At 33.9% G+C, this 16,872-nt stretch overlaps 1 protein-coding gene across 1 annotated transcript in view; it reads left to right on the top strand.

Annotated features, from left to right (window-relative positions):
• The window catches only part of RFX3 (regulatory factor X3), a gene marked incomplete at its 5' end in the record, with an annotated part of 157,979 nt that overhangs the window by 56,210 nt on the left and 84,897 nt on the right, over window positions 1–16,872 (top strand). Inside the window, one exon of the mRNA XM_082842342.1 lies at window positions 7,535–7,793. Coding sequence (XP_082698468.1) covers window positions 7,535–7,793 — 259 coding nt within the window. The remainder of the gene's footprint in view (window positions 1–7,534; window positions 7,794–16,872) is intronic.

The raw sequence follows: 16,872 nt of genomic DNA, 5'->3' as shown, positions 1-16,872 counted from the left end.
CTGAGAAACGCCAACCTTGTTAGAAATGCCAGTTTTGGTTCCCTAGCCCTGTTCTACTGAATCAGGAATTCGGGGAATGGAGCCTAGCAATCTGTGTTTTAACAAACCCTTCAGGTGTTCTGATGTGCACTAAAGTGTGAGAACCACTACTTTACAATATACAAATGAAGAATTGAAATACACAGTAAAGTGTAAATGTCCAAATATCTTTATGTAATGATAATTTAAAGTTATGATTTCAGTACTCTGTACATTATCAACATATATAATATTAAAAATACTACATATGAATGAAAAAGCTCAATTAGTTATTGCAAGGATTATTATTGCATTTTAATAATTCATTCTTGCATTTCCTCTGTAGCTGTTGTGGCAACAACTCGATAAATGCTTTTATTTTTTACCTATTTTAGCAGTTGAAATTAGCAGAAATAAGTATGTCTTCTGAATTTAAATCAAATGTTTCATTAGTGATTCTAGTATTTTATTACTTTATATTTAATTTATTGTTTTTGATTCTTTGGTAATAGTCTCTTATGTTACGTCACTTGAATTCCTTTCTGAATTACTGTTTTCCCCTTTGGTGTCTTGCACAAAATGGACATGTCACCACTCTGATGTACCTTCTGCCTTCAGTCTGACTTAGAGCATTCAAGAAATGATCTATGTCAAAACTCAAAAAAGTAGTGCATGTTAGACAACCAGATATTACATACCACAAGACTGCAATTTGTTGAAGATTCCAAATAATCTAGCTACTTCTCTGCAGGGCTTTGGTGACTCCCATAAAAACTTCACAATGAAAAACTGTTTAAGAGTTCTTGGTTTCAAGCAGCAGAAACCAAGTCTGGCTTATTTAAGCAAAACAATGAATTTATTGAAAGATATTTGTGACTCAGAATTTCTAGGAAGTCTGAAGAATCAAGCTGAAAAAAGACAGGTACAAGCATTGTTAGACAGCAGCCAGACCAAAGGCAAAAACACACGCCAGAAGCTGTCCAATAAGGACACCACACGACCACAATCATCTCAAATGCTGTTGGCCATTGCTGCCACTATCTCTAACAACAGTTCTCCCAGTTCCCAAATTCTCCTAGCTCCCAAACTTTTTGAAAATATTTAAAACTGATTCATTGTGGCTGCCTTTAGTTACTTATATCCTCAGTCTAGTCCAATCAGACATATATTTGCTAGCACTACGTGGAAACACCTTACAATAAGATTACCTCCTCTCATTATATCTAATGAACATGTTTCAGAATCATCTTACATGGCTTATCTGTAGCATTGTGCCCTGTTTGCTACTCCCTTTTCTCATGGTTTCCTGTTACCTCTCTGACCTCAGGCCTTCCTTTAGGTTGTTTCTCTGTCTGGAACATTCCCTTACCTCCCTGTACCTTAGCTTCCTTAAACTCCTATCCCAGCTTAAAATAACATCCAAACTTCTTGCCATAGTCCATAATGATGTCTTTAAGCTTTTTAAACAACCATCCACATTGAAAAAATTAGATGTACATTTTTATACTCAGATAAATATACACATGCACACACACACCATATATGCATATGACAGAAACAAAGTTTCTCAAGATAATTCTTATCCTTACTAGGTGTGATACGTTCTGATGTTGTCTCGTCTACTATAGTCTCTTTCTTTTTTTTAATGCTAGTATGTGTGACCCATTAAATTGTGGATCATGACCCACAGTTTAAAAAATTTGTTTACACTACTTACATGTTTAGTTTTTATCTACTTTTTAAACCTCATTGTTTCTAATGTCCTTCTCTTTCATTTTAACCAACCATTCTAGACTTCTAGTTCCTTCCTAAATACCAGGATCTTTCCTGTGTCATGGCTTTTGCACATGCCACACTATATCTTCCTGATATATTTTTCTTCCTGTTTTCCATAGGACTGACTTCTTTTTATCCTTCAGTTTCAACCTAAATATCTCTTCTTCAGAGGTAACGTTCCTTGATTAGTTGATCTAATATGCGCACTTTAATATTCTATTTTTCTCTTTCATAGGTTTAAGAAAATGTCTAATGATCTTATTTCCTTTCTTATTTTTGACCACCTGCCCCTTATGTTATGCAGCCCTTATGACTGTAGAGGTCATGTTCCTTTTTTCCAGGTGCCAGAATACATGCTCAGTAAATATTTGTTAAAAGAATGTGTACAGAATAGCCTGAAAGCAATAAAACATTGTACCAATGTAAGATATTATAATGATCAACATTACTATATTCTATCTTCATAATAAATTTTATGGTGTGAAATTTGCAAGGTATTTTATTTTCTTAATTTGCCATTTTCATACCATTGCTTGATTTTGCAGTTGACTAGCTTATTGGTGAGAGGATATTCAAGACCTAGGTAAAATACAAAACACATAATTTAGAGATATTATACATCTGGACTTGTGGATAAAACACCTGAAGATAAAGAAAACAGAAAAATTGGTTGTAACTAAAATAAATTGACATACATAATCATCCTAGCGAATAAGCAAGCAGGGAATATTCAGGGTCCTGCTTAGTCAAGGTATATGCTAAGGCATGATAGGATGCAGACAGCACTAATTTACTGAATTCAATGGATCAGAGTCCTGACATTTACATAGAACCTGATAATAGAGTCAGCTGTGAAGAAGCGTCTGTCAGCAAGTATGCACATATCTATGTGTTTACACTCATTACTGGATACATATGCAGAACAATGGAAAGATTTCTCTTCTGCTATAGAATAATGTGACACATTATTTTCATAACGGTCTGAGGCGATCAGTAAAGAACAAACAAAAGGAACACAGCAGCATCTTTCAAGTGTGCACAGAATTGCTTGGGAATTTAGCTGTTTCAGTAGTGTACAGTGCGGAAATAGTTAGCTGCTTTCAATCTGATATGCCAAAAATTGAGTACTTTTCTCAAATGTATGTCTTGGAAATTTCTGGGGAAATAGTGTGCAAGCAATATCTCATATGTATTCATTCTAGCAGTATGAAAGACAAGTTGATCCTAGGTATCAGAATTAAAGAGTTATTATTTCTAGTACCTAGAAAGAAAGAAGGGTTTGTTTTTGTTGGTGGTGCCTTTTTTTAAAAAACAAAATCTCTCCAATATTACTCAGGAGCTTAGAACATTTAGAACTGAAAAGATGTTTAGGAATTATCTGTGCCTGACTCTGACTCTGGCTCCAGACAGGCCTCCAACAAATGCGTTAATACTTATCTTCTTACCCTTGAAGAACAATGACTAAGGATATTATGGTCTGCCTCTATTACCCAATCCAGTGTTTAAAAGTCTCCTCTCTTCCCCACTGCAAGTGTGTAAGTGTCAGAGACAAATTCAGCAACAATTTGTGACACTTCATTTCCTAATATAATTGTGTCTTTTTTCCCCTAGAAATTACCAGTCTTTACCCCAGTGTGTGTTTATTCAAGCCTTCTCCTCCGTCCCATGGGTTATGATTGAGTAATGAGCATAATTTATGGATTAGGCATACTCTTTAGTGACTTTCACTCTTATCCTGTTCTTTGCTCATTTTTTAGCTAATGAATCATCTCCAGCTAGGGGGAAGTATGAAAATCAAAGCTCTTTGCTGCCATATTTTTATGCTGACTTGAGGGCTATAGATACAGATTTTATATATCTGTGATGCATTTGTTTACATTACTGTTGTTCACTGAGGACTAATTATATAAAGGAGTCATACCCCAAAGATGGAGTGATTTAAACCCCGTGGAATGTTTCTCTTATAATAGAGTTGCAACTTCCATGATCATAGAACTTCTGAAATCTAAGTGTGCAATGGTAAGTATCCTCCAAAATAGTCTCGCCTTTTCCATCTCCATTTCTTTACCATTGCAAGTACATCTTCTGCAGATTCCATTCTGAGTAAGAGAGGAGAGTAGTGGGGTGTTAGTAAACAGTTAACTAAGGTGTAAGGAACTCCCAAATAGCAACACAAAGTCCATATGTTCCCTATACCAGCTTTTGGGACTGTTCCTCAGTAGTCATTCACACATACCATTGACATACGTAAAAAGTTAAGTTCTTTTTATGTGACAGAATGGTTGAGAGCATGGGCTAAGTGCAGATTCCAAATCTATTTTTTACCAGCTGTGTGATTTGGATAAAGTTGTTTAACCTATCCAAACTTCAAGTATTCACCTTGTCTGTGGAAATAGAAATTATAACAGTACCCATCTCAGAAAGTTGTAATGAAGATTAAATGAGTTAATTCCTGAAAAGTACATAAAATGGTGCCTGTTATGTAGTAAATGGTCAGTAACTATTAGCTATTAATAGCCATTATTACATGATTTATTTATAAAATCAACTTACTACTGTGGAGCATGCTTAAGCATTTTGTTTGGACCATGGAAAGGAAAGCTGACACCATTTCCTGCACCTGTCAAAGTATTTATTGCCCTATATCTATGTGTACACCTTACTTGGTTATACTTAAATACTAACATCAGATTGTGTTATTTTAAAAACAGCTAAATAGGATCATTACCATATTTAGCAGACATAAATTAAAATGACCTCACTTTTCTTTTCACCTAAATTTGAAATCAACATGGCTGTTTTATTTTATTAAATAAATATATAATGAAAGAAATACATAAATGAGGTATCCAGCTGGGAAATACAACAATAATGAGAAGAACTGTGTATTTTAAATGGCATTTTTCTATCTATAAAAAAACGTTCTCTATGGAGTTGCTTCTGTCACCACCCCAAACTAAAATTTGTACATCGATCTGTGGTGGCTCTTCCTGGAAAGCAGTAACTTTACCCAGTGTGGAATAGTTTTGGAGCACTCTAATTATTTTACTAAAATTTACGTTAGCAATTACATTACAAATTAATTTGTAATGGGTTAAAATGACCTGTTTTAAATAATACAGAACAATCTTGGAATAGTTTAGCACAATTTCTCAATTGTGCTAACCAAGTTGTTTGGTTTAACAAAACAAAAGAAGGATTTATGTTTTAGAAATTTACAGAAGTCACCATTATGTCAAATGTACTTTCAAACAGAATCATATTCTATTTGTTGGTTAGTGTGCCCACTGTGTAGCTGCAACTGTGTTAAGTGTTGAGGGTACATATGGGAATAAAACATAATTTCATGGGAGTATGAATACATGAGGAAAGTAACAGTATATGGAGAGCTGTATTTCAGGTATGCACAAGGTGTTAGGAAAGTACAGAGAACAAAACGTAACAGGCCTGTGAGGAGTGGCCACAGAGGGCAAAGGGTCCGGAAAAGTAATTCTGAGATAAGGTGATGCTTGAACTGAGAGTTTAAGGGTGATTTAGACAAAAGAAGAGAGCTGAAGAAAAATGTAAACGCCTTCTAGACAGAGGAAAACATGAGATATAGCAGGGAGGCAAGAGAAGATGGCACGTTACAGGGACCAGCAAAAAGGTCAGTGTGGTGTAAGCGAAGAAAGCACTTGAAGACATGACTGGTATCAAGTCCAGAGATCGTGCAGGCATCGGCTCTGATGGTTCTTATAAGGCAGGTCAAGGGTTGTGAATTACTTCCGAAGGCAAGAGAGAATCATGGAAAGGTTTTTATGAAAAGCTTTATTTTCATATTTGCATTTTAGAAAAATTCTCCTGGCAGCAAAGTGAAGATAGATTGGAAGAGAGCCCGAATAGAGGAAGGAAAACTAATTAGAAGGCAGTTATAATGGAGAACATTATGAGTTAAGGCAAGTGAGTACAAGAATGGAAAGGAGAATTGGAGAATTATTTAGAAGGTAAAATTAGTAGGATTTAGTGACTGATGTCAATCTGAGCATGGAAAGTCAGCAATAATTTCCAAAGCTGAGGGTTGTGGTGCTGCCCTCTGCTGAGAGGGGGAATATAGGAAAAAGAGCAAGAGAGAAAGAATTCCCTTTTAGGCATATGTTCAATTTTACATTTGAGACTTCCCATATATCATGGGGTTCCCTAACAGAGATAACCAGGTGGCTGATAAAGAAACCTAGATTTAAAACTCTTAAAGTATAACTAGAAAATGGAGCTATCAACTTATGAGCATGTATATGGTCAGGTAGTATATGATAAAGGTATATGGTCCGAATAAATGTGAGAAAAAAATAAGAGCTGAAAATGGAGACCTCAGAAATTACCAGTATTTAATGTGCCAGAAAAATGGAGCCTCCAAAAGCTCTCGAAACATAGTGGTTAAAAAAAGTAAAAGGTAAAAAAATATGTCATAGAAACTAATGAACAAGAGAGGTTAAAACAGAAAGACCTTGCACATAGAAAATGTCCGCAAATATCTACACCGAATTGTCAGTACTGCCTAGCTCTGGAGTGTGGTGTTGAAGAGAATGACAAAAAAACTGGGAATTTTAATTTGATATTTAAGTTTTTAAATAAAGTATTTTATACCTCTTTACTATTTTGGCAACTTCTTGTGAGCTTATACTACTTGCAAGTAAAAATAAAAGTTATGTTAAAATGTAAGTTATAGTCAATTGAATATTAAAAATAAATCAGTCGAACAAGCTGCTTAATCAGAACAGAACCAGGAGGGAAAGGGCAACATGGCGTGGTCAACAATATTATACTGCAGATAGGTCAAGAAAGATGAGGACTGACAGCAGCCTTTTAGCTTGGTATTTAGATGTGCTCACAAGTGACCTTATTAAAAGCACTTTCAGTGAAAGGCTAAGGGCAGAAGCTGGACTGCAGTTGTTGGGAAGCGGAAAGTGAGGACATGAGGTGGCATAGTCATCACATCAAGGAGAACCTTGAGTGTAAAGAAAAAGAAAGAGTTAGGGATCTAGGGCCCATGGTAAGTGAAATCTTTGCTCGAGATCCTTATGGTGGCGAGAAAAAGATCCATGCTAGCTACCTGAGGTTTACTGCAAGTCACCCAGGAGTGTGAAGTAGCGTGAGGAGCTGACTTGCAGCCCCCAGTCATTCTGGATCCCAGCTTTCCTAAAACTGGGATTTGCAGGAAGTTTTGTAAGAAATTTAAGAAGTCACGCAGCAGGACTTCTTGGAGGGAAGAGACCTGAGCTTATTTATATGCTGGAGGTAGGCACCAGTATACAAGCAAAAGCTCTAAAGTACAGAAAAGTGTTAAGGTACTTATAAAGAAATGTACCTGGGCTTCCCTGGTGGCGCAGTGGTTGAGAGTCCGCCTGCCGATGCAGGGGACACGGGTTCGTGCCCCGATCCGGGAAGATCCCATGTGCCGCGGAGTGGCTGGGCCCGTGAGCCATGGCCGCTGAGCCTGCGCATCCGGAGCCTGTGCTCCGCAACAGGAGAGGCCACAACAGTGAGAGGCCCGCGTACCGCAAAAAAAAAAAAAAAAAAAGAAAAGTACCTTTAGTTTGGAAAGTAAACCCAACTATTTCTGGGAATGAAGTTTCATACAAAATACAAAAACTCACCATGTTCCAAAGGCTAAGCTGATATATTTTAAACATATATTCACACTAGAAAAAAGTGAATAAGGTGATATAAATAAATTTCTTTCTTTTTTCTTCTTCTTCTAAAGCCGAACAACAACTTATCCTTACACAGAAACGCAGATGTACAGCCAAAACACTGGAGGGAATTACTTTGATACTCAAGGGAGTTCTGCACAGGTGACTACCGTGGTCTCATCCCACAGTATGGTGGGCACTGGTGGGATTCAGATGGGCGTCACGGGAGGACAACTCATCAGCAGCTCTGGAGGAACCTATCTGATTGGCAATTCAATGGAGAATTCTGGTCACTCAGTGACACATACCACTCGGGCTTCCCCAGCGACAGTAAGTATTTGAGTTTTTATTTGTTTAATTTAGGTTCTTGATAGCCTCTATCGTACATTTTTCTCTTTAGAGAGAAAAATCCAAAACACTAGGCTGGAGCAACAATGTGTTGTGCAGTTTTAGTGTGTAATTTTTTCTAATATATGTTAAAATCCGTACTTAAATAGTAAAATTAAAAATGTTTACCCATATGCCATATGTAAAGTCATTTTGCATTCTACCAGAGGGACACTTTGGGAAGCACTGATCTAGGTGATTCCAATGAAAAGCATTTATATTGGCTCTGATCATAGGTATGAGCAAATAATATCTTAGGAACATAACCACATATTTGAGTTTTCAAATTTTTAATATTTAATCAATATATTTATTTTGACACAAGATATCTTAATGTGCTAAAATGCTGTAATAGAAATAGTAATAAGAACCTATGCGGAATTTGATATCCTCAAACTCTGTAACCTGGCCTTTACATTTTTACCTCAACTAAGCATAGGCAGAATAATCATTTAGAACCACCTAGCTAAAGTAGAAATGGAATTGATTTTCTAGATGTTTCATATAAAAGGGGCCTGGGGATTTGAATTAAGTGCATGTACCCCTTTTCCATAATCCTACCATATAGTTTGTTCTTATAATGAAATAGAAACAAATTGAGTAGAAAATAATTATATGAGAGGCTTTACATTTTTCATTTTGTGGATTTTCTTCATGATATAATAGGTACTTGGTAAGTATTTTGTATATACTTTTTTCTGTTTGTAATGATTGCATGTGTTCATACTTTCATCATTTAGTATCTTTTCCCTGATCCATTTTTTCAAGCCCTTATTTTTAATTCACTATTTTCTGGTAACATCAGAAGAGATAACTAACCGTTCTAACTGGAGAGTTCTTTTTTGGTCATTTTTTCTTTGTATTTTTGAAGCATTTCTAATGCCCATTTCTCTCTTGCTTTTGATAACACTAAATACACCATTTCTAAACCTTTTAGTCACAGCAGTATATTTATGTAGATTAGAAACTAAATCATAGCTTCTCTGGACCTCAGTTCCCCTGTCAATAAAATAAGGGGTTAGTTAGACTAAATGATTTCCTAATATCCTCTCAGCTTTAAAATCATATTTACCAACAAATTGTAAAATGTTCTAGATGTAAAATAACTGTATCTTTACCATAAAAGGAAAAGGGGTAGATTAGGTACCAGTACTGTATAATGCTCCTGATACAGGCCATCCAGAAAGTGATTTTCAGTGGAAAGGGAAGTACTTGCCACTTACCAAGGCCTTAGGAAAACTGGAAAAAATGGGGAGGAAGAGTCCTTTCCCACTTTCGTTTCATATACCCTCTCTCATGCTGGCTTACCAGCGCTCCATCCCCACCCCTCTCCTGCTTCACCTTCCCCAGGCACTGATACTTGCCTTCACACTGAATTTTAGCTATCTGTTAAACATCCTTATGAACTAGATATGGGTTTACTAAATTTACTAGTGCTATCATTGAGTTAACTAAATTGATTATTCCAGGTCATGTATATATAGGTACAAACATTAGCAGGATGAATTTTATAGCTTGATTTTTTTGTTTGTTTTTCTGTATAGAGTGTGAAAAATGACATGACTCCTTAAGTTATTCATTACACAAATTTGGTACAATTTTTATTATATTAATTGGTAAATTAACACAAAATAACTGACTTATAACAGCTGAGAATAGTGGGAAAACTATTTTTAAAAAATCAATTCCTAAGTGTCAGTTGCACATATTAATTCACCCTTTTAAAAAGGCATTAATATTTAAGGTTCTGTTAAGGATGGTTTTTTGTTTTCATTTTTACAAGAAAATTTCCTTTTTAGCAAAAGGAGTTTAAAAGTTAAATAAAGAGAGAACTTTTGCATGGAAAAATCATAAGGTGTTCTCATCAAAGCACATGATAGTGACATATGATAGATACATATTATCTAAATATACATCTGCTAGTAATTATTACCTTACATTTATTACCACAGTTTATATTTGATTTAGATCCCCCCTCAATCGTGCTGAAGATCTTCATCTGCTTCATTCACAGTGAGGTGGTGATTCTGTACAGTTTCACATCTGTTCCTATAGTAAAGTTAACAAAGTTTAAGTGCTATGACACCTATTTAAGATTTCCTCCCATCCTCCTCTTGCCAAATGCTAGAAAATTTGTGCTATGTATTATAGTTGTTTAGACTCCTGAAACTCTAGATTTTTTGGTAGGTGCCGTGTCATTAAAGGAGATTTGCTTATTTTCATGTACCTTTTTCATTCACTGTAGAACCATAGAAAGAATGTCTATGAGCACAGTCTCTAAGAACCTGTTAGTTGAGATGCAAGCCATTTCTTTCAAAACGTTGAGCCAGACTGTGCCATATAAATTCAGTTTTTCTGACTGTTCTTCTGTGTTCAACCTATCACCCATAGCATGCCTGATGCAGCTAACTGGGTAGGAGTAGCCTCTACTATTGCCAGAATTCCTGACAGTAGTAGTCAATTGGGCTGTGCCTTAAGAGCCTGTAATAAGTGGAATGTAGAGTCAGTTAATTCAGTTGATGTGAAACTAGTTAAATTTGAGGGCTCGGGAACAGCACAAACCTAATACCTTTACGCGGTTTCTGGTTACCAAGGTTTCCTGCTCTGGTTCCCAGAATAATTGCCTTTGCTGTCTCTTACATTTGACCTCTGTCTATATAGAAATACTTTCACTTAAATTTATTAGGAATAACTTTCTGCCACAAAGAGGTTTACTCCAATGTGCAAACCAACTTCTCAGGTTAAATCAGTAAAAAGAGATGATTTGAAATTGAAGCCACTACTAAGAAAAATAAATGATCAGCACTTGAAATATTTTGTTACCTAGTCTAATAGTCAATATAAAACCATCTTTCTTGTAATAGAAGGATCTTTATTTACATTAATGGAGAATTTTTATTTGAGTATATGATTTACTTTAGTTTTATAACCTTAAGTGAAAAAATATTTTACATAAACATGTTTTAGTATTTCATTTTTGCTATGCATTGTAAAATGTTTCAGTTTTCAAGGTACATAGAAATTTCAGGAGTTTTCAAAAGATTATTATGGTAACATATTAAATTTTATTTGATGAATATATTATGGTACAAGCTACCAATATTCAGATTTGGTCAAAATACTTTTTCTCCTTTTACTGTGCTCTTTTATTTGGTCAATGGAGTCCATGTATAAATTATTAAATATGTATGTATGTATATATTTTTTTATTTATTTAAATATAAGTATAAACTTATATACATTTAAAAGGCATTTCCTGCTGATAGTATTAAATAAGAATTTTCAAAAAGATTATGTAACATTTTTTATTGGAAAATCACTGGGTATGACTTCAGCTAAGTTACTATTTGAGTAAATAAACATTTTACATTTCATTAAATTAATGCTAGGGATCTATTTATTGTTAACATTTCAGGAGAACATGGACATTAAGGTAGAAGAGTTGACTACAGTCATATCTGAACTCATTATGCCTTGATCTTCCTTCTAAATACATCTCCATAGTGTTCCTTATGTGTCTTTATTCATTTTAAACTCTAATTTATTTTTCGTCATTATTTTTCATATAACCATATTTTTTTTAGAATTTTAGAATTTTGGAACCGGAACACATTTTGCATTTGAGAATCAAAAATTTATGATTGTAGTTAGTGATATTTTTGTATTTATCACAACATAGTTTATCTATACCAGACTATATAATAATAAGCAATTTGCTATAAGAAATATAATTTATTCATTCCTCCATAAAATAACATTTGAATTCTTATAATGAGATGGTTATTTATGGAGTTGTTTTTCTTCTTGATAAGAAAACTAACTAAATTAGATTACATTAATCATTTTTGAGACTGTGATATGAAAGCTAATTTTCTACTTTTCTGTATATACATTTAGTAATTATATATGTTAAATGGCTCTTGCTAAAATTAGATCCCACCAAAGGGCACAAGGAAAATGTGTTGAAGCTAATATTGTTCATATCTCTACCTTTTTTGATTAATGAAAAATACTGTAATTTTTTCAATTGTTTGGAGGAAAATTTCAATGTCCATCTACTGCTATATAAGTAAAAGTTTGGCCTATCATATAATTTATAGAAAGTTAAGAATTCATTCAATAATTGTAGATGCTTTTATTTCTTTATCCTTGGGTTTGCATGTAAAGTTTTTATGAATTTATTTATGTGAATTAGTTATACATTCTTAAGTAGCACAATTCAGAAGATAAAAGAAAGTACATAATGCAGTGTCCCTCTCATTTCTGTTCCTCAGTTCTTCTCCTTAGAGGCAATCAAAGTTATCAAGTTCTTTGAGTATCACTCTGGAGATATTCTCTGAATGTACAAGCAGAATGTCTCTCTTTCCCTCGCATTAGCATTTTTAAATTTTTTTACGAATAGTAACAAAAATACTGAATCTTGCTTTTTTTTCCACCTAACGGTGTGTGTCAGAAGTTTTTTTTATATCAATACTTGAAGGGCTTCTTTATAATTATGGGGAAATGACTATATTAGAAGGAGCTGAACTGCCCATTCTTCTTACCAAAGGGTAAAAAATGTTAAAATAATGTTGGATTACTTGTTATGGCTATATAGAGATAGAAAAGCAACATAGTCACATAAGACAAAAATTTCTCTTTAATTGTCATATATAAAGATATGCTTGGAAGAAATTTTTTGTTAGAAATGTGATGTTATGCATAAATCACAGTTATTTTATATATTACATAGTACAGAAATAATAAATTTCTATTTTAAATAATTTTCTTAGCTTTACAGTTAGCCTGAATGATTTAAAAATGAAAGTCAAGCAAAACTACTTTCTCCACTTATTTTGGCAGAAGTATGTATGTCCATTATGATCTTAGTATTTTCTGTTTTCCTGTGTCCCATTTTCCCTCGGCCAACCTGAGCTCTCAGATAAAACTCCTCAGAGAGAGTATCACGAATCTTCTGCTTTCTGCACTAAATCCTAAATTGACTGAAGGTTCTGGGACCTTATTTTCAAAGCACTTAATAAAATGGGACTTTGAATGACTTGTAGTCTCCATTGCTTCATCTATATTCCATTCAGCTGTCAGTCAGTTTCACACTGCTCCAGCCTTGAAGCTGATAAGATCTAGAGGCAGTAATTTTATGGCTAAGGCTGTAAGACATTCTACTCCTAGAAATCTTGATAAACTAGAAGGTTAAGACAAACAGAATGACAGGGGCCTTCAGCTCCTCCTGAGCATAGCTGATGGATTCCCTTCTAAAGCAAAATACAATGAGTTATTTTAATTTTTAGCTATTTCATACTGAAACAGCATTTCAGAACCACAGGTGTGTTACAACATGCCAGAAATGGCTAGATTCTATTCCATCTAAAATCTAGATTAGGAAGGTTTAATGATGTTTGTAAATTCTACTTATAAATATGGAAGTAAACTATGTTCCAGGTGACCTGTTGTATAACTTTAACTTGATCCTTATATTTATAAATCAAATTGCAAGTTAATTTACTAGTTTGAAACTACTGTAGATTTTGAAGGAAAAAAATCACTAATGTTTCATTTATGGAAGCTAGGTGATCCAGATAAAATATGAAATGTATTGGTGGCAAATTAAAATATACTGTCATCTGTGAGTTACATGTGAGTCAGTATTAGACCCATAAAATTTAATACTGCCTGTTCCACTGGCCCATGTCTTTTATTTTAATGAGGGAAAATTCTAAACGATGCCTATGACCAATTATCAATTCTCAAATGAAAGGGAGTTTCTCCATGTTTCCATGTTTATGAGTACATCCTCCAAAAGCATGTGATTTGGTTACCACTTTCTCAGTATGCATAGCTACAGTTGTATTTGTTGGCTATGGAATTGTTTTCTCTTAAAGTCTAGGTTTTTAAAAATTATAACTGTTGGTGCCCCAAAATTTCATGGGCTAGGGATTTTGTAATCTATCTGTAGAAAGTTAAAATAATTTAACTCATTTATTTTAAATTTACCCCCTATAAGTTTTAGTAACTTTTCCCATCTGCCTTTTGAGAAAGGAAGATGTGATTTTTAATTGTCCTTTCAAAATTATAGGAAAGATGCAGTTAGACAAGAAAAGGAAATATAAAATTAGGAAGGAGGCAAAGAGGTCAGAATTCGCAGATGATATGATTGTGTACCTGATAAAAATCATAGAGAATCAAATGAAAAACTAGAACCAATAATAAGAGAATTTAGTTAAGTGACTTAGTACAAAATTAATATACAAAGAAATCAATAGCTTTTCTAAATACAATTGACAGTAGCTAGAATATAATGTAAGCAAAGATCTCATTTATAATAAACTCAAAATATGCCAGGCAGTAAACTAACAATATATGTGCAAGATCCAGCTGCTGAATAAAACTTTTTAAGTTCCTAAGGGACAAAAAAAGAATCTTGAATAATTGAAAGAGAAGTTTCAGTATCAAACATTTTGAATCTCCCTAAATTAACTTAAAAATTTTGATATGATCCTAATCAAGATACCAATAGATTTTTTTCTTTTATAAGAAAGACTGTTTACATAAATAAACATGCAGGAATAGTGAAGAAAGTTGTATAAAAAGAAAAATAATGATGCGTGGTGTGGGACATAAACAGCCCTACCAGTTGTTCAAACATATATAAAATTAATAATTAAAACAGAATTGTCTAGGCACATGAATAGACCAGTATAGGCCAGTAATAGACTATAGGCCAAATGCATATAAGAATATAACATATGACAAATGTGACATTGCCTGTCAATAGAGAAATGATATTATTGATAAATAATGCTTGGGACAACTGGATAACTATTTTTAAAAGAAAATTAGATTGGTTCCATACATTGCTCCTTATATAAAAATTAATTTCAGTTGGATGGAAAATTTTTTTTATTATTATTCTGTTATAGTGGGGAAACATGATGTAAAATTCAGATCCTACAAAAAAATACGCTGACGTGATAAACTACATAAAAGTAAAAACATTCCATATGACAGAAACCACAGCAACAAAAGGCAACAGTGAAACAACAACCTCGCATAAAGTTTTGAAATGTTATATTCAAAGCGTGAATTCGTTTAATATATAGACCACTCATAGAAATCCTTCAGAAAAAAAAGAGACCAAAATGAGGAAGGCATTTGAAGAAGCAGTTCACTGAAAAGGAAATGAAAAATAAACTACAAAGATACCATTTTTCATCTCTCACACAGGCAAAGTTAAAAAGTTAGTAAACCTTGGCAAAGGTGTAAAGAAACAGGCAGTCTCATTGTTGATAGTACTAAATTGGTACAGGATTGGAGAACAATAAGGAAATTTTTATTACGATTGAAAATACAAAAAAAAAAAAAGATTGAAAATACACATAGCCACTGACTCAGAGAGTACTTCTAGGAATTTAATCCACTGATGATACTCTTACATATGTGAAATGCTGCATAAACAACTATATTCACTGTAGAGTTATTTGTATTAGAAAAAGATTGGAAGAATCCTAATTGTCTGTCAGCAGAGAAATAGTTAAATACACTTTAGTGCATTTGTCCATTCAGTGGAATTTTGTACGGCCATTAAAAAGAGTGAGGCAGTGTGTGTATGTGTTTGCATGTGTGTAGATAGATAGATAGATGTGGAAAGATCTCCAAATATATTGTTAAATGAAAAAGCAAGGAGTAATGTGTGTGTGTGTGTGTGTGTGTGCACGCGCATGCATGCGTGCACATGGCACATGTGTGCATTTAAATAGAAATATACATTTCTATATGCTTATGTAAGTACAAAGATATCTCTAGAAGAAGGAATGAAGGAAAAAAAGGTGGGAGGCATGTGAATATATTTTCTATTCAAAAAAAATGATTTATTATTTTAAAAAATCTTAGTCAAGCTCTTAATGATTATAAAGTGTATCTATTTGGTCATGCTACCCAAATGCATGTAACTGAAACAACCCTTTCTTTATGTGCCCAGTATAAAGATTGTCTATGAGGTATCATGATTCAAGTTAAACCTTGATCCTAGGTTTCAGAAAAAGTTCTTCTTTATTAGACTGTTGAAAGTTTAGAGAATGAAAATGCGCATTAAATTTAGTAAAGATTTCTAGAGCCATTCTTATTCAATATTTTGGGGTGAAGGTGAATGTTTGGTATATTCATGTACTTAGAGTCACTCACTCTCTCAGACATTTATTGAGCAATCACTATGGACCAGCCACTGTGCTTCTATGAATATAAAGGTTTACAATATGAGTAATGGAGCTAATTTCATCACTGAAAGGTACCTAATCCTCCAAGGCAAAAATAGAAATACACAAATAACCCCCAGACTTCTTTTAAGTGGTTAGTTTCATTTTCTTTCTCATCACATTATTTTTTAAATCACAAATGTTAATATGTTGTAAATTGATTAATTTTATATTCACGAAAATTGTGCTTATCTTCTGATTATGTTACTAACATAAACTGCAAAACTGTCTAAATGCTGGGTAGGATTGGATAGCAAGAGAATGAAAAAGAATGAAAATAGCAAAAATCCATATAATAAACTTTAAAACCACCCTTTAAACAGAGTTAGCAAGGGCCATTTTGGGAATGCCTGTTACCTCCCTACTTATTCTCCCTGAAGTATTAATTGCAGTCTAACCCTGGCAAAGAAAATAAATTTGACTATGTTTTAGTGCAGTATTCTCAAACTTGAGTGTACATTATGTGCGGAGCATTGATTAAATGCACGGCTGGACCCCCCCCCCCCCGCAAGGCTTTTGATTCAGTGTGGAGAAGGACCCAAGATGTGCATTTCTTATAAGCACCTGGTGACTCTGGTAATGCTGATCCAGAATTACACTTTGAGAAAACCTCTGTTTTAGTGATTATATGAACTAAATACAAAGTGAAAATGTTCTTGGTACTCAGAATAATCTGCAAAAGGCAGATTTGAAATCTTAAATTTGAAAATATCAACTTGGCCTTAAATCCTATCACTTAATCCTAACCCAGCAGATTCCTGAAGGGTAATTGT

Source organism: Leucopleurus acutus, assembly GCF_964270905.1.
Source record: "Leucopleurus acutus genome assembly, chromosome: 7".
Taxonomy (NCBI): domain Eukaryota; kingdom Metazoa; phylum Chordata; class Mammalia; order Artiodactyla; family Delphinidae; genus Leucopleurus; species Leucopleurus acutus.
This window is presented reverse-complemented; position numbering and strand designations above follow the sequence as displayed.